The following is a 19,038-nucleotide window of genomic DNA, read 5'->3' on the forward strand; positions in this document are numbered from 1 at the left end:
AAAGCATCTCCTTGACCTCCCTGAACCAATGAGGATATTGTCCGGCCCACTGACATCAACCAGGCCCCAGTTCCAATCTTTCAATCATCGAAGGAAGACTGACTGGCCTCATTTATCTCCAAAAGCTGTTTGGATTTCCATGGGTGTCGTTTCAGGATTCAGAGAATGATTAGGAACCAAAAGAGTGGCCAAAGATTGGAGAGTGAAAGGCCCAGTCAGCTCTGTTCCTATGTTATGGGGTAGCCTGAAATGATCTTGAAGCACTTGCGCTTGTCGCAGGGCTTGTAGTGGGAAGGACCTGGTAGGCATATGCCATATTTGATTGTTTGGTTGGATCAGGCATCAGTTTGGAGAACGCCAGATGGCAATGGTTACTTAAATATGAGAGTAAGGGTCACAAAGGAACAGTATTTCAAAAAGACTAATGTCATCAGAGGCAAGCCCACAGATGGCGCTTCTTACACCTTGTGATGACAATCTGTAAATCTATGTTTTTTAATTCTCAACTCTGCTTTTATATTCTTATATACATTGTATCAGAGAGCATTCACAAGCAGTCTTACATGATAGTTCTATATAAAAGACGTAAACAAACATTAGTGCTCCCAATTAAGGTAATTAGATTGATACTTCAAAGACACTGTGCTCTAAGACGGCCACAGGAAAATTATTTCTCTACTAAACGGTCCTTAAGAAATAATCCGAGAGCTTTTACAGAAATAACCAGCACATCAGTGATCAGACTGAGTAAATAGTTTTTTCATTCATGCATTTAGGTTATACTGCTTTTAGTATTTGGTTACACACAGGCGCAGCAGGAGAAGATCAGGACAAATATGGAAAGGTGTTTTTTTCATGTTATTTATTCAAAAATCCTTTAGAGAATTTCCTGTAGAATAGATCAAGTCCACTTTAAAAAAAAAAAAATTATTTTAAGTAAATCATTTCTCTTACCAAAAGGATTCTACATTCCAGATACAGCTGTATAGTGTTCAAATGGACAGTACAGAATGGAGTTAGATGCAAGAAGCCATTTCTTCTGGTAATTCTTGTGTCGGCTTGCTATTTTCACTACTAGTGGAGGTAGTAACCAGCGGTACAGCAGGAATATCATTCGCTGTCGAATTAGCAGATGCTTTGCTAGAATAGTCCACCCTCTCAAACAAAATCAGCAGCTCACAGTGCATGGTTTGAGGGAACAAGTCCACAGCCACTGCCCGCACAGGCCGGAACGAAGATCCCTTGACGCGGTTAGATGGAGCTCGACAAAGGCTGTGAAAAAAATATGAAAAACGGATTGAATTAGGGGACAAATAAAACACCGGTAAAATCATGTAAAGAGAAATTAATCGCAATATGGAGGGGCTATGAATTGGCTGTTTTGTATGTTCTCGAAGCAATACAAATGGAAAGTGAGAAGCCTTTATAACTTACCGCCTGACCCAATGCCACCCAATATCTCCTGCACACCTGAAGGATAGATTTAAAGTCGCAGACAAACAGCATGCCCAACTCCAAATCACCCATTATCCACACTTTACATCAAAGAGTACAGATTCCATAGTGGTCACTCTGTTGCACCTAGTCAGCAGGCCCGCCTCCATTAATTTACAGGTATCACGCCACTACACTTAGTAAGACTTAAAACAGTTTTGTGGTTGGTGATTTAGAGCTGTGCGCAACCGGTACCACAAATGCAGTTGTGCACCATATGCAGCCACAGTGCTTTATACCCACGCAGGTCGGTACCTTGTCTGTTCTTTTCCATTATCAACGATTTGTTGGGTGAGGGGTTGGAGAAAGAGTGTTGATAATGGGAGAAAATCTATGAACTAGGAGTAAGTCACTATAGGGTTTAACTACTATTTACTTGTTAACCTATTGCTTGTACTTCATTCTGTCTTTCTCCCATTGTGAGTAGATTTTACAGAAAAGAGAATAGAAAGAGAGGAGGTAGCATTATGCAGGTTAGGTCTAAGTGAATGGATTTCTAATGAACATCAGGCCAAATTGTTCATAACTTAGAGATGAAGCCTTCAGAGCCACTGAAGTGGCACTGGCTATAACTTCACCGGAATGTGCTTGGACATCAGGAGGAGGATTTGTTGTGTGCAAGGTACAGCAGCAGGACACGCATGAAGTAATCCCATCTTACAATAAGGATCTTGGCCAACATCATTTCTGCTGAATGCAGAACCCTAGTTTTATCAAGATGAAATCGCAGTCTTCCAGGGTGAGTAGGTTTTAATCAAAAGAAAAAGCATGCAGGCTAATAAAGTGTGGGAAGATATTTTTGCTTAGATGGTGTTCAGTCAGCACCTTTGAAGCAAGGGTGGTAAAACACCTCACACAACCCTATCCGAAAAGAATTTGGTGTTTGCTTCGGAGTTTCACACAGGCAGAAGCACACCAATGCATCTGACGGAAGTAACAGCAACTAGGAAGAAAGCCCCCCAGGTGATGGCCTAATGTTGCAAGACACAATAAGGCTCCATGGGTTGTACATTCTTCTATTCGGATCCAGAGTCTAATCCCAACGAACTCAGGATATTTGACAGGATGAAAAAGGTGGTGTTTGCCAGCCAAGCGTTGCTCAACAACTTCGTTTTACGGCCAAAAATCCCCTTGGCCTGTTACTGTACTTGTAAGTGGCTTTAAGGTAGCAAACCTTGCAGGTGTATACCTGAGCACCAGATCCAGGAAAATATCTGGAGGACAATGTCATCCACTGAGAGATTTATTGGATTCATGTTTTTACAAGACCCGATAGCAGAACCTCTGCCACTTACTCCTATATTGTGCTCTAGTGAAGGAACTTCTGACAGCCTTCAGAACGTGAATGTTCTCAGAGAAGAGGCAAAGAGGAGTTACTGCTAGCCACAAGCAGAACCTACTATGTGGTGTCTATCAAACATGCCTCAGGAATCCTTCTCCGTGGGCAACAAAGTCATCACTCTGAATCTGAGAGGCCTTAAGCAACCTTAACCTGGCTGTGGCCAGACTGATGAATAATTATTCAGAGATCATGGCAAAGGCACATGAAGGGGTCTTCTTTGAAGTATTTTATGTGGTATAGCTGAAGTTTCACTTAGAGGGAAGATTTTTGCTCCTGGCTTTTTTTTCCCATACTGCAAGCCTCTTCAGCGAAGACAAATTTGCTCAATCCTGATGTCAGGCACTGACTTCCATTCTTACTTGACTATATCACCTTTATGGAACTGCAATGCAAGTAGAATTACAGCAAGGGCCACCACTGCCAAATCGATTATCTCCCACGGCTACTCTAAGCATTGGTCAAACCCTCCAACCAGAGTTAAAGCACGTTCAATAGATCTTCAGTTGTATTTACCAGGCATTTACCTATTGCGGAAATATGTAGGGTGGCCAGTGAACATGCATGGTGCAGGCATTACCCTCAAGGCGTCCCCACCCAGCCAATGCATGCTTTGCTCAGTAGGTTCTATGGAATCAGATGGTGTAGGCCTAACCTGTTTGATACTACCTCCTCCTACCATTTCTCTATGTAGTGGAATCTACCCACAAATTGTGAATGGGAGTACATTGAAGGTATCTCTTTATGGTGACTCTTATCCCTAGACCATAGGTTCTTTCCCATTACTAAAACCCTTCAAGTGAACCCCTTTGCCATTTCCCGATTTTAAGAAGGAAACTGGTCAGGGTAGCAACCCATTCAAACGAATGAGTGATTTGATGTTCATTCACGCGCATAGCACCGGACATGCAAAAGTCTATTACTAAGAGACAGAAGCAGTCATACATCTACTTATAGCTGGCAGCAAAATGTGACACCGGGGCCAGCTTTCCCTCTATGCTATACCTCCCGCTAACATCTCATCTTACACATTTACTTTTTTTTTGGTCATGTAAGGGTCGTGATGAGTATTCCAACTTCAGATACCCTGAATGCCTCTTTGCTGCAGTAACAGTTCACATGACTAACTGCAACAGCTCATTTTACACATCAGGGTTTGAACTCATAGGAGGTGCAATCCTGATGGATACAGCAAGAAAAGGAATGCAAACACCTAGCTAGGCAGACACAGGGGACTACACAGTGGCAACTTACTCGATAAAGTTGTTCATGGCAGCTCTGGGATTGCAGGACACGTACAGGAGCCTCTTCAGGTGCTCAGCTCTGCGGATAGCCAAAATCACTTTGGAGTCTAGACATATATCAGAAATAAAGAAAGTTAGAGAACGCACATCAAACAGATTTTGATCACAAAGACGACTTGCATTTTTTACATGAATCTAAAAATGTTCATTTAACTTTTTACCCTTTCAATTTCAGACAGGGGAAGAGAGTATTTGTTTCCTGGCATAAAACTTAATTCAGGCTTCTGAACTGGGATTAGCCATTTTAGTCCTGGCTAGGGGAGAGCCATGGGGCAGCATTTAAATGGTAAAATAATTACAAAGGTGGCCATTGGGCTCCGTTAGGAAAGAGGAACACCGCCTGCTTTGCCATCATAGCCGGATGATTCTAGGGGACTTGCAGGCAAAAACACCCCAAAAAGATGGTTCTATCATGGGGAGAGACTTGGAAGCCAATCATGGCTTCATTTCAGGGTGCAGCTCACCCCCTTTTAGCTAACCTGCAATACCACCCTTTCCCACTGAAAAGTGGCACATAGTATAAAAAAAAGATATGCAGAGTGTGGGGTATGTGTCCCCCTAAGTTAAGAGAAAACCACAATAAGTGCTAAAGAAAGTCAGCTCGTTAGGTGCGCTGGGGAATTTCCAATTGTGAAATGTAGTGGAATTTGCAACCTCCTCTTCCAAGGATCAGAACTACTCCGAATCCCCCTTCATATTTATCTATGGCAAACCCGTCGCACTTACGCAGTCCGGCTCTCGGGGGATCCACCACAGCCACTGGGTTTTGCAATGCCAAAGAGTTGATCAGATTTGGAAACAAGTCTTCAGCCTTTCCACAGCGAAAATCAATGTTACTCAGATCTACGGAAGGAGGGAAAGAAAACTTAGAACTGCAAGGTATTTGTTACAAAATACAGTGAGCTGTCTTGAGTTCTTATGCATGCCTCACTCCTAAATCCGGGTTTAAAGTTAAAGTTCTGAGCCTGAAACACATTTAGTGATTTATAGGTTAAAACGGTTTAATTTCTGTGTATTTCGTATTTAGTTCAGACACATTTAGGTTAAAGGTTTTGGAGAGCAAAAATGTTAATACCACATTTCTATTTTTGTTTCAGCCTCAAATTATCCATAACACTGAAATTTAACTATACCTAGATTTCTCTCAACGGGCATATTTTGTATTCTAACTTGATCACCTGCCATTTTGAGTGCTAAAACTAAGTTGTCGGAATTGTGGTAATGGCTGTAGTTCAAATTTCAAACCCTTTACTTTAGACTACAGGTGTTCTTGCTAAATATTGTAAAGCCAAAAAAATTGGATTGAATGTAGCTGATTTTTTACCTCAAAATTGGAAACGTTTAGCTCAATACAGGAGTTCCTGACTTTCCAAAATATCCGTAAGCACAATAGATATTGAAAAGGTGGGGTGGGGGACAACATGTCTCTGGCTCAGCTCGAGGTCCCCTCTGACACTCAAGCCCAGAGGAGCACATCTCTGCAGATACAGAAAGCTTGTCACTCTCCTGTGCCAAGATTGAAAGAAAAAGCTATAAAAGAAAGAGTGAACGCCGCAGCTCAGTTAGTGTGTGAGGCTCTCGGGGGTTTTCTTGCAGACAGACTGATTTGCCTTGGGTGGCCAGGCACCGGTCAGCACGGTCCACCTCGGGCAGCAACAACACAAGAGTAGATGTCACGTGTACGGTGGCTGGCAGTGCCAATTCACCACTCTGTACCCAGATTAAGTAGAATGTCTCCTTTATGCTTCTGCTCAAGAAAATTAAACTTCAGATGAGCTCTGATTATCTTGTATGAGGGAGACATTGTTTACATCACACCCATAACAACACGTGCCATTACAACGCAATTTTTACAACACGAAATCCATTACAATGCATGCCATTACAACGCATTCCCTAAAGTAACACCCCAGTGGAGTAAGAATAGTTGTAGTGAATTATACGTTGTAATGGCTTGCATTGTTATGAATTTTGCATTGTAAAAAATGCGTTGTAATGGCACGCATTGTAAATGCGTGCGTTGTTACGTGTCCTATTCCTTGTTTGACTAGGAGTGGGTATACCGAATTTAATATTACTGTGAAGCAAACGCAGGTGTTGTACAGAAAACGGGTTTCATTTTATACACGATTGCATATGTTTTCGGATGGATGTCTCTTTTGGTTAATACTACACTTGTATATATGCTTATGGTTAGCAAGGACACAGCTGCCCTCGCAGCAAATCCTCATACCGGTTACTGCCACAAAATCGAACATGCAAAGTTAAAGTGCGCCTGTTGTAATTAAGTCATTTTATTGTCAATTTAGGTACCAAGTGATGTTTTCTAAGCAAGTATTTTACATGGAATAAATCAAGTCTTATATTCGAAACAAGACATTCAAAATAGGTTTGCCCCCAAAAATGAAAATGTGTGTGTGATGAGTAGTCATTAAATCTGTTGTATTAGAAGTTGATTTACCAGAAAATTGCTAGGTAGCAGCCCTTAATCAGTCAGTTCACTGAGATCTTTACGTAACTTTAGGTGCACGGGTTCAAGTCCGGGCTGTCCACTCAGGCTTCTTTCCCCCTGAAAAGCATATCTTTCATTTGAGGACCAGTAATACCTGTTATTATAGTGCTTTGAAGTGATTTAGCGTTATTTAAGCAGCCAGTTACATGAACAGAAGTTTTCAGTTTGACAATGGGTGTTCCCCACATATTTTACCCATCACCCTGTCTTTATTAAGTCAGAGGGGAACACTGCAGCATCCACAGTGATAAAATGTTAGTGTTAAACACCACGAATACCAGAAGGCACTGGGACTGCTAATCATGGCATTAGTACACGCCCACTGGGGCGGACTTAATAAAGCAACAACAGGTGGTTCAACATGTAGCTGCGTTGTTCCCTTTGTCAAGCTCGTGAACAAGGACTGTGTGTCTGAAATGCGTAGAGCTGCAGATTAATGGAGAAAAGCACGTTTCTGGTTGTGCGGCGCACACTCACCTTCAAAGGTTATTCCCCCGTGTGGGCGTCCTTACAAGTGGCAACCATTGGATTATGTTATGCGGCCTTGCCAGGTCGCGAGGACGAACCGCTGCTGTAAAGGCGAATCTTTGGCGTTCAGAAAGCTGGGCGCCGTCAAAGAACGGAGGGTTCCACAGGGAGTGTTTCATTGGCAATATTACCAGCTCTGGTGTTTTTAACCCACCCACTGGGGTTTTATTGACATTGAGAGGGGAACACTGCAGCATCCACAGTGATAAAATGTCAGTGTTAAACACCACGAATACCAGAAGGCACTGGGACTGCTAATCATGGCATGAGTACACGCCCACTGGGGCGGACTTAATAAAGCAACAACAGGTGGTTCAACATGTAGCTGCGTTGTTCCCTTTGTCAAGCTCGTGAACAAGGACTGTGTCTGAAACGCGTAGAGCTGCAGATTAATGGAGAAAAGCACGTTTCTGGTTGTGCGGCGCACACTCACCTTCAAAGGTTATTCCCCCGTGTGGGCGTCCTTACAAGTGGCAACCATTGGATTATATATATATATATATATATATATATATATATATATATATATATATATATATATATATACACACACACACACACACACACACACACACACATACATACACACACATACTCTTTATAAGTGGCCGTGAAGATGTTTACTGTAGATATTTAGTATAGGTACAATGGAGTCCCCAATACATCCAAAAGCCTTTCCAGTCCAGATCCACCTCTCCCAACCGTCAGGAACTTAAAGTGTACATAACACAAACCGAGCTTGCTCGTTTCGCACAATACACAGAATTGATACTCACACACTTTCTTCAACACACTCTACTCTACGCATGACTTAGACTATTCCATCTCATCGATCATACCTTGACATTGCCTCGAACATCAATACCAGCTACTACACATTCATCATTGAAAATATCGAAGTCTTCAGTTTTCCCATACACTGGAAAGCGAGATAAACAATCTGCACTACAATTTGCTGATCCTACAATATTGCGGACTTCAAAATTATACTTCTGCAATTTAGATACAAGTCTAGAAGACGCTTCTGCCATTCCTTTGTAACCAAACAAATAAGTCACAGGCTTGTGATCCATGCACAAAATAAAATGCTTTCTCCACACATAGGTCTTAAATTTCTCAATACCCCAAGCCCAGGCTTACTTCCCGCTCAATTGTGCTATACCTTCTTTCAACATCCCTCAGTGCTCTTGATGCGAATGCAGTGGCCCGTTCATTTACAGCCACTGTTTGACATAAAACCGCACCAATCGCACTCGCGTCAACAGTAATGGTGCATTCAATACCTGAAATGTAAGTTTTCAAAGTTGGAACTTTCATGAATATCTTTTTTATACCAACTAACACTTTTTTTTCTACATCACCCCAACTTGTTACTCTTCCTTAACATTTTCTTAAGGGGCTCCAAGATGACGGCATACAACTCCACAAACCTGAAATATTAGTCACACAACCCCAAGGAATGACGAATTCTTCTTATCCTTCGGTGAAGGCACATCCCTCAACGCCTTAAGATCCATTTTGAGCTTGATGCCCTTGGAAGTTATTTCTGTGCCCAAGATATTTAACTGAATCTGTGAGAAATTTGCATTTCTCTTTTGTCAGTCATACCACGTTCTTACAAAAAATGAAGCACTATGTTTAAAATCACATTATGTTCTTCCACAGATTTTTACAAACATGAAGATGATACCTTGGAAAGACTGTACTCCACTAAAGTCTTTAAATAAGCTAAACATAACCCGAAAGGCCACCTTCAATACTTAAATGCACTGAATGGAGTAACGAATGCAATCAACATTTGAGATTTTTTTTCCTAATACAACTTGGTGATATGCTACCCTCAAATCAATGTTGCTAAATAATTTAGCTCTCCCAATCATGGTCAGTAGTTCCTGAATCTTTGGTAGCAGGTGACAATCCACCACGATGTTCCTATTTAAAGAACATAAATCACCACAAAGGGCCTGATTACGATTGTGGCGGTCCGACTCCCAGACTGCTGCTGCAGCGTTTGGGAGAACGCCGCCAAGCCAGCAGCATCCCAACCACCGCATTACGAGTAAACCACCAGGCCGGCAGTGTGCAGGCTGCGGTCTTGAGGTGGTGGCATGCTTCGGCTCAGAGTGAGCCTGAAGGCAATGCCACTGCGCTTCAGTGCCTGCAGTTGTGCGCGTACTGTCACCACGCACCATGTCATACAGTGCGCGCAAGACAGTGCAGGAATGGGGGCACAACATGTGCTCCCAGCCACAATGCCCAATGGGCAAAAGCACCGGGCAGGTGTGTATGGGGCCCCTTCCATCAAACTAATAATCAGCCCCAAACTCTTATTTGGCCTCCTTTTTTCTTGGCTTTACCACAGCACTACCCCACTCCGGAGAGTTCACTGGCTCAATAATTTTATCAGCACATAACTCCTCAAGTGTTTCTTCAAAGCACCTCTCGCACATAACGCCACATCTCTTACTATATGGGCCACAGGCACAGCATTCTCCTTCAGCACTATCTGATGTTCAGATCCGTTCACTTACCCAGGTCTTGTCTCAAAAAACCTCAGGATATTTCTCCAAAATACTTTCAATATCATCAATCTTTTGTTCAACTAGCATAATGGGGACGTCAGTACCAGGTCTGAATATAATCCCAAGTCTTCCTTGATCAACCCATTATATCTTTGCCATTAACAGCCAAATAGATTTTGGTGAATATCTCTCTCCCAGCAAAACTCAAATTGTCTGCGAAAAATCCAAATGCTTCTATAGCTGAATCTCCATAAAGTAGCGCTCTTATACCTGCCTGTTTGAGGTTTTTGTTGGACCAATAGAACTTAAATGTGGCATCAGATAACATATTAACAGTAGATCCAGAATCAGCCATCATTTTTATTTCAGTGTCCCCAATAATGAGTGAACAAAAGGGACCTTGCTTGCTGGCCAAAGACCCCATGTTTTCTTCATCAACCGTCAACGCCACCTAAGTGAACTCCTCATTCATCTCCTGTACATCAGAATGATGTACATAGTTAATTTTATGGCACGACACGGAGACCAATATTATGCAATAAATCCTTTATTGCCACCACTTAGCAGCATGTATAAAGATTCTTAGAATAGAGAATATAGAACCTTGAACATCATTCCAAAAACAATAAAACCCATCATCAGCTTGTCCTCTTCCTTCTTTTATTGCTGCTGCTCAAATAGATAAGTATATCTTAGTGAATTCTATAAAGAATGATTAGTAAAGCTAGTGTGATGATTATATCAATAAGTATTTGTTAAACTAGGTGTTTGCGACATGCTTTGATTATTTATGTAAAAGAAGCTTAAATCTAATTTAAAGAAATGTCTAATTTATTTTGTGCTTATTTTGGATAGAAATGTAATTTTTAAAACGCCTAGTCTTGTGACCTATAGAGTTTTCTTTCTGATAGTTTTGGGGGCATTAAGAATAACAATCTGTTTTTTTTTTATCTGTTATGCACTTCTTTTGTTAAATAGACTGGTACGACGCTTTAGCAATTCTTAGCGCGGTATTGATTTAGCCAATAGTCGAGTCATTGTGGGAGTAAAATTGACCCGTTTGTGTTTTAAGGAATCTTTTCCCTTTTTTTAATACGTTTGGTTTATGAAAATCCGTTAGCGTTCGGTAACATGTTGCAATGGTTGCACGAGCGCAAGAGCATAACTCTTACCTCTCAAGCCCATTGTTCGATGCGAGCGATCCGTCCAGAGTATGTGTGAGCGCGCGCGAACGTGTGTACGCTCCTGAACGTCAGAGGCTTTTTGTTCTGGAACTGTTGCCGTACACGTAGATTACCATAGCAACGCCGCATTTCTCTCAAGATCGCTTCGTATGAGGAGAATGGTATAGGTGTTGCTTTTGCATCTTGTGAGGTGTTCATATGAGGTTTGGTTTTGCACTTGGTTTTTACTTAGCGAAGGTTCGCTTGGTTAAAGGAAATTAAAACTTTAAAGCTTTATAAAACTTGTGAGGAGAAGGAGTTGGTTTAAAACAAAAATAAATATTTGACAAATAGACACTCTTTAGTGTTATTTTCCTGATTATTTACAAGGAAGTTTTTAGGTGTAGAGTACTTTTATATTGAAATTATGGAGCAAGAAGAGGGCTCTCTAGAGGAGAAGCTTAAAAAAACAATTGAAAAGATTAACACAGAGGTGTCACTTGTCATGGAAAGTTGGAACTGCTTGCTGTTTCTAAGTCTAGTAGACAAGATGAGGAAAGGTTTTGGTCTGCACCAGAAAATGAAAATGCGCATGCCATTAATAGGGAGGCATCACGCAAAAGGAAACATGTTTCTTCCGGTGTGCAACTGGGGAAAAAGAAGAGATCTACTATGGTAGAACAAGTTTGCTGTGACGATAGGCAAGAGGATGATGCCTCGGGCATTAAAGATGGGCAAGAAAGAGGTCCGAGAGATGATGCGACTAAGAGTGCGCAAACATAAGTCTGTCATTTGTGAGGAGTCCTCTGGAAGTGCAGAGGTTGAATTGAGTTGCAGTTCCGATTTTGATTCAGAAAATGAATTAATACGTTCTAAAAGTTCAAAAAAGGAAGACACCTCATGCACAGAGGCCAAAAATATTTTAGACCCACTGGGTGGGAGTATGTTTGATCCTTTACTCATAAAGCAACCTCTGTATCCAGAATGGTCTCCTTCTGATCATGTGGCAGAGTATATTTAATGCTGGATCAGAAGGGAGATACCAAAAGAGGTGCGTGTTAGGCTCAGATCTGAGTGCCCTCGCCCAAGTATTGATAATAAGGTGTTGGTAACACCGGAACTTGACCCTAAGATCATTGCATTCATTGCTAATGGGGGTCGTGACCCTAGAAAGGGAATTGATCAAGGATTGAAGTCCTGTCAGGACAGATTATTGGATGCCATTGCCAAAGATTTTTGACATGCGGAGGAGGTATATATCTGAAGGAGCATTATTGATGTGGAGGAGTTACGTGAGTGGATACAAAGAGTTGTTTGCTTACCAGGCAATGCCAATATGGCACTCTCCATTGAAAGGAGGAAAAGTATTTTACTTAAAATAGACCCTAAGTTGGTTGACCTAGCATCGAAGGAGGAAGGGCCTTCAGCTAAGGGACTTCTCTTTGGAGAGACATTTATTAAGGATTTGTCAAGATACGTTGGAGCATTCAGCTCTCTTCAAAAGGATATAGAGGTTACCAAGGTCAACAGTATGTCCGCAGCGTCGGATTTTACCCCCAGAGACAACGTTCAAGGGAAAGATACAACAGAGGTGAAAGACAAGGCAGAGGATCGACTGGCAAGTCCAGACCCTTCTGTTATCCCCTTAAAATTGGGCGGCAGACTTGCCCAATTTTGTCAAGTTTGGTGGTCGATAACAAGGGACCCTTGGGTTTTAGAAACCGTTCAGGGTTTTCGGATAGAGTTTATTGCGCATCCAATTCAGAGGGTTTTACCAAAAAGAATTACATTTCAAAAGAGTCAAATGAAATTGATAGACTTGGAGGTACAAGAATTATTAAACAAACAAGCCATAGAAAGAGAGAGAGACCATGTAGAAGGTTTTATCACCAATTTTTTTTTTAGTAGAGAAAAAGGACAAGGGTGGTATGCGTCCAGTGATAAATTTGCGAGAGTTGAACGATTGGGTGGTTTATCACCACTTCAAAATGGAGGGGATAGATTTGCTGAAGGATGTGTTGTTAAAAGGAGATTGGATGACCCGGTTGGATTTGAAAGATGCACATCTTACAATTCCAATTTGCAAAGAACACCAGAGATTTCTGTGGTTTGTGTGGAAAGGCCAAACGTGGAAGTATGTTTGTTTGCCATTCGGCCTGTTGTCAGCTCCGTGGTGTTTCACAAAGGTGTAACGACCAGTGGCGGCATTTCTGAGAGAGAGGGGGTGTTCGTCTAATAATCTATTTGGACGACATTTTGATTATGGATCAGGACAAAAAGACTCTACTTTCTCACACAAAGTTAGCTGTAGAGTTGCTAGAGTCGCTGGGTTTTGTGGTAAACAGAATAAAATCACAATGTATTTCAAGTCAACAAACAATTTTTGGGTTTTGTAGTAGATACGGTGGAGGCTGTTCTGAAGCTTCCAAAAGAAAACTAAAGAGAATTCGAAAGGAATTGAAAAATACTCCCAAGTTGAACTGTGTCTTTAAGAATGTTAGCACGCATTGTTGGACTTTTCATCAACAATTCAGGCTATTCTCCCAGGCCCTTTACATTACAGAGGTTAAAGGATTTGCATTTGAGAAATGGTTTAAAATATTCAGAGAATGTATGTCTTTCACAGGAGGTAAGACAGGAATTGATATGGTGGTTGAGGAATATGGAAGCTTGGAATGGGCGAGCAATTTTTGGAGAAAATGCGGATGGGATTGTGGAGTCAGATGGAAGTTTGGAAGCCTGGGGTGCAAGATACAGATCACCAAGTACTGGCGGACGATGGAGGAGTCAGGAATGGAAGCTGCATAGAAATTGTTTGAAATTGTTAGCTGGTTCTTTTGAAATAAAATGTTTTGGGGAACAGACTGCCAGATGTGAACAATGTTTTCGCTGTGTGGTATGTGAACAGGATGGGAGGTCCTCGATCGAAAGGTCTAGCAGATTTAGCGAGAGGTTTTTTGGGAGTATTGTTTGGAGAGGAACATTTATGTCCAAGCAGAACATATCCCAGGCAACACCAATTCAGTGGCAGATTGGTACTAGAGGAATTTTTACAATTCCAGCGACTGGATCTTAGACAGGATAGATTTTACGAGATTGAACCATCTTTGGGGCCCTTTTCAGGTAGACCTCTTTCCGAACAGAACAAACACCCAGCTAGGGAAGTTTTTCAGCTGGCATTCAGACCCAGAGGCACTGGGGATAGATGCTTTACTTCAGGACTGAAGAGGTCTCCGGCAATATGCTTTCCCTCCTTTTTCAATGATCAGCAGAGTAACAGGGATGATTAAGAAATTGAGGGAAACAGTGCTGGTGATCACACCATTTTGGAGTTCTCAAGCATGGTACCCTATGTTGTTGGAGAGGAGTGTGGACTTCCCAATACTTCTGCCGATGTTTCAGGGAATCTTACGAGGTCCTCTGGGAGAAGTACACGGTCTGGTAGAATCAGGTCAGCTTCAGCTTGTGGCTTGGAGACTTTCAGGAGAGTCTGGAGAAAGCCAGGACTTTCATCTGAGGCTTTGAAACTCATTGAGGAATCCTGGGCACTAGGAAGTCATACAAGTCAGCCTGGAATAAGTGGAATAGTTGGTGAGTGGAAAGGGACCTGGATCCCGTTTCAGCAGATGTAGTTCATGTCTTGAATTTCTTTTTTTTTTTTTTAAATCTTTTTATTAACAATCATTGACAAACGGAGACTCAGAGCAATTACATAATTTCTGTTCAGGCGAGGCAGAATCTGATCACAATTATGGACATCGCACACAGGTAGGACAATTTCAAGAAGAAGGCGGATCACGGGTAACGTCCTGGGGCGGAATACAAATGTTCCTTCAATATGAGTTCCAGTGCCCCCATATTCTGGACCACTTTTTGGGGCAGCCCCGGGCAACAAATACAGTCTTCTCACGGAACATGCACCAATTCATACTCGTCTTCCACGCTCCCAGTGTGGGCAGAGCTGTGGCTCCCCAGGCCTGGGCAATGTTCCTTTTTGCCACCATAAATCCCAAAGTGACCCATTGCGTCTGATGTGTGTTGAGATCAGTTGGTTCCTAGATGTTCAATAAACATCTGCGCGCTTCCAGGAGAAGAGGACCACCCCTACCACTTCATGCACCTCTCGCCAGTAGGACTGAATGTGTGCGCATTCCCAGATGAGGTGCAAGAAGGTGCCTACGGCAGTCTCCCTTGGTCGCCCTTCCCATCTGTACTAGTCTAGGCCCCGTCATATATATCCTATGTATCCTATGGAGGATTTTAAGTTGTACAAGTCGCAAACGTGCTGGAATCGACACTACTCTGGGAGATGCACAGTGTCTTTCCAGTCCTCGCCGTCTAATTCAATACCATCTGCCACCCATTTTTGTCGTAATATTACTAAAGGGTCTTCCATATTGTAAATAAGTTTATTATAAATCAGCGAAATAGTCTTTTCCGGGAGGTGACCATCTAATAACCTACTTTCCGATGGGGAGGACTCTGTGTATAACGAAAATACTCTGAATCGGCCAGTTTATGCTGGAGAGCAGTGAATGATTTTATGTAATTCTTCTCCCACAGGTCTTGGATGCGAGAAATGCCAATCATATCCCACTTGTCAAATCCCTTTGTCGTCCATAGATGACCTAGTTGCGCAGAATCCCACAAGGGATGGCCAACGTCAGTTTACCTTCCCATCCCAGGGACCTATTGGCAGCGTGCCATACATTTATCGAATGCCCAGAAGGGCCTGTTAATGGAGGCCGGGCGGGTTTGGAATATTGGAATATAGCGATCTATTGTAGTTCCCTCCCGGGAGAAGCCATCTATCGATACGATAGCCCGGGTCATCAGGAGCCCCTTAGATGCCGTGATTGATAGCGGCCATATGGGCCGCCCAATAATATTTTTGAACGTCAGGGCGAGCAATGCCACCATAGTACCATTTCAGGGTGAGTTTCTTAAAAAGCTATACGCGGTGTTCCATTCCATAACAACTCTCTCTGAAGGCGTTCGATTTCTCTAAAATAAGTGAGAGGGACAGCATCAAGCGAGTTTTGCAGGGCGTAGAGAAAACGGGGGAGAGACATCATTTTGAATAGGGCGGCCCTGCCCAGGAGGGATAAAGGGAGAGTCCTGCAGCTGGCTATATCACGCTTTAGGCGTTGAAGGGTGGGAAGGAGATTGTGGTCATAGCAGAGTGAGGGATCTAGGGAGATGAAGATTCCTAAATATTTAAACCCTGTGGTGTTGACTTGGATTGGACAGTTACGGGGTAGGGCTGGCGTTCCCTCGGAAAGGGGGTATAGATGGGACTTGGTCCAATTAATCGTAAACCCTGAATACCGCCCAAACACCGCTAGTATGTCGAGGACCGCAGTTAAAGATTTCTTGGGGTCGGTCAGATAGAGCAATACGTCATCGGCGTAAAGCGAGATACGATCCTCTCAATTTGGAGACCATCGAAATCCACGGATTACCGGGTCTCGACGGATCCAAGCTGCTAAAGGTTCCAGTGCCAATGCGAATAGGAGGGGGGAGAGCGGGCATCCCTGACGGGTACCTCGGCTCAGAAGAAACGTGTCCGACTGTTTGTTATTGAACACCACCCTCGCCAATGGTGCTGCGTATAAGAGGCGCACCCAACTAATGAACTCAGGACCAAATCCTAACTTACGAAGCACTGCGAAGAGATAGGGCCATTCGATCATATCGAACGCCATAGTGGTGTCGAGGGAGACCAGAATAGCCGGTTCGCGTATAGTAGCAGCCCTGCCAAGAACTCCGTGAACATGGCGTAAGTTTAACGCTGTATTGCGCCGCGGGATAAAACCCGACTGGTCCGGGTGTACGAGGTTAGATATGAATTTAACTAGACGATTGGCAAGGACCTTTGCCAGAATTTTAGGTTCTGCATTTAGAAGGGAGATGGGCCAATATGAAGTACAGGCCGTTTTGGGTTTGCCTTCCTTGTGAATAGTGACAATGTTAGCCGTTCGCTGATCCTGCGGTAGTTCCCCTATTTCCCTGCTTTCCTCAAACATAACTTTAAGGTGGGCGGCCAATTTATCAGGGTTAAGCTTATATAGTTCTATAGGGATTCCATTGGAGCCAGTAGCTTTACCAGAACGGAGTGATCTAATTGCCTGTGCAACTTCGTCTGTGGTCAAAGAACTGTCCATTAACTGCCTGTCAGTCAAGGAGAGGGTGGGCAGTGGTATGTCTCGCAACAACTCGGCAGAGTCAGTTTACGTGTAAGGTGCCACCGCGGTATACACTGCTTCGAAATGGCTGGCGAAGTGATGTGCAATGTCTTGGGGGCTCACTATGCTGGCGTTAGTGGTGTCGTGAAGGACTGGAGCCAGTCTACTCGCCCATTCCCGTTTAACCAACCAGGCTAGGAGTTTCCCAGCTTTATCACCCAGGTCGTAAAGTCTCCCAAGCTGTTCTCTCCCAAAGGTCCGAGCTGCGTCTGTAACTAGCGCCCTATACTCATCTTGCTTAAGCCGCAACAGACAGATGGAGTGTTTCAGGGGTATCCTGCCTCTCTAACTCCCTCTCAAGTCGATAAATGTCAGTCTCTATGTCAGACACCTCCTTTTGTTGTTCCTTCTTGTGACCTGATATGAGGGACAGGGCTTCCCCTCTGATTACCATTTTAAATGCCTCCCAGAGCGTCTGGACAGAGTCCACAGTGCCCTCATTCTCAGCAAAATAATTGTCCATTGTGGTCAGGACGCCCATACGGATTTTAGGGTGGCGAAGGAACCAGGGGTTGGTCGGAACAGTCCTGCCCACCCGTATACACTCCAGGAGTATATGGAGCCATAATGGTGAATGATCGGATATACCCCTGGCTAAATGGAGGACCTCATGGACATACGAGATTTGAGAACTGGGAACTAAAACGTAGTCAAGTCGAGAAAAACTGTGGTGTGCACCGGAATAGAAAGTGTATTGTTTCAAGTCGGGATTATATGTACGCCAACTATCCACCAGCTCCATGGCCTTGAGGAAGTCAGGTAGCCAGCGAGAGGTGGGCCCCAAATCACGAAGGGGGTGACGATCCAACCCCCCGAATCTACCGAATTAAAGTCGCCCCCTAACATCAATAAACCCACCGGTAGTGAGAGAAGGGTAGTGCGGAGATCCTGGTACGTGGTAGTCTGGACGCCAGGCGGAACATAGACAGACAACAATGTAAGAACTCGCCCTTCCCAGGACCCAGAGATGCCTGCATACCGACCCCTATCGTCGGTCCAAGTGGAATCCACGCTAGGAGGGAATGTGTTCTTTACCATGATGCCCACCCCTCTAGAACCAGTCGTGAATCCTGCATGTGCTACTAGCTTGTAACCCCCACCTGCTCAATGCTCTGCAGGAGTGGCCCAACAGGTGTGTCTCCTGAAGAAGCACAACATCAGGGGCCTGTTTCCGTATATACTGAAGGACGATGCTCCGTTTAACCTTATCCCCAAGCCCATTAACGTTCCAGCTTAATATCCTAATACTTTTCTCCCACTGTGTGTGCATTGATAGTGTCGAGAGTCTTTGGATCGCTCGTCTCGCCTGTAATAGTGGTCATCGATGAATCAAACTACCATAAACAAAAACACCCCCACCCAACAACCCCCCACCCCGCTGCCCTGCACTCTGGGCCTAGAACTGCCCATTGAAAACTTGGAGAGTGCCTGTCGCCATCGAAAGGAACTAAAAGTAGAAGAAGGGGGGGGGGGTTGGGGGGGGGGGATAGGGCACTCCGCCTCCCTATCACTAGCAAGTCAAATGTGGCACCTCCTTGAGCTGAATATGTCAAGTCGCAGAGGGACTGCTACAATAAGAGATCAAACCTACGGAATTCCCACTCAAGACTCACCCCACCCCAGGCCCAACATACCCAGTCCGAAAATAAATGTCAATACTGCCCTCGCCTCAGTCAGGGTGAGTGTCATCACCCCCTCGTCCAACGCGGCCATCCGAGCTCCTAAGTCCACGATGTTCGATCCAGTCTGCCACTGTGTTGGGTTGCTCAAAGAACCAGACCCTTCCATCCACCTCGACCCGGAGAGGTGCTGGAAATAACATTGAGCATTTCAAACCTCTGTCCCTCAGCACTGTGTGAAGTCAGGGAAGAAGGTGATGTCTGCATTCTCATAACGGAGGGGTGTCCCCGTCCTGGAGTTCTGGAGGATGA

The 19,038-nt window shown here is 43.7% G+C and overlaps 1 protein-coding gene across 2 annotated transcripts in view; it reads right to left on the reverse strand.

The window, feature by feature from the left end:
* Positions 1–739: 739 nt before the first annotated feature.
* TRMT2A (tRNA methyltransferase 2A) overlaps positions 740–19,038 on the reverse strand; it is a 144,163-nt gene continuing 125,864 nt past the window's right edge. Inside the window, exons 10-12 of one of the 2 annotated variants that reach the window (XM_085634180.1) lie at positions 4,864–4,980; positions 4,088–4,184; positions 740–1,272 (exon numbers count right to left, since the gene is read on the reverse strand). In XM_085634180.1, coding sequence (XP_085490306.1) covers positions 1,017–1,272; positions 4,088–4,184; positions 4,864–4,980 — 470 coding nt within the window. In that variant the 3' untranslated portion in view covers positions 740–1,016. The remainder of the gene's footprint in view (positions 1,273–4,087; positions 4,185–4,863; positions 4,981–19,038) is intronic. The other variant, XM_085634181.1, reaches the window with a different exon arrangement.

The sequence above is a fragment of the Triturus cristatus genome, chromosome 11 (assembly GCF_964204655.1).
Source record: "Triturus cristatus chromosome 11, aTriCri1.1, whole genome shotgun sequence".
Taxonomy (NCBI): Eukaryota; Metazoa; Chordata; class Amphibia; order Caudata; family Salamandridae; genus Triturus; species Triturus cristatus.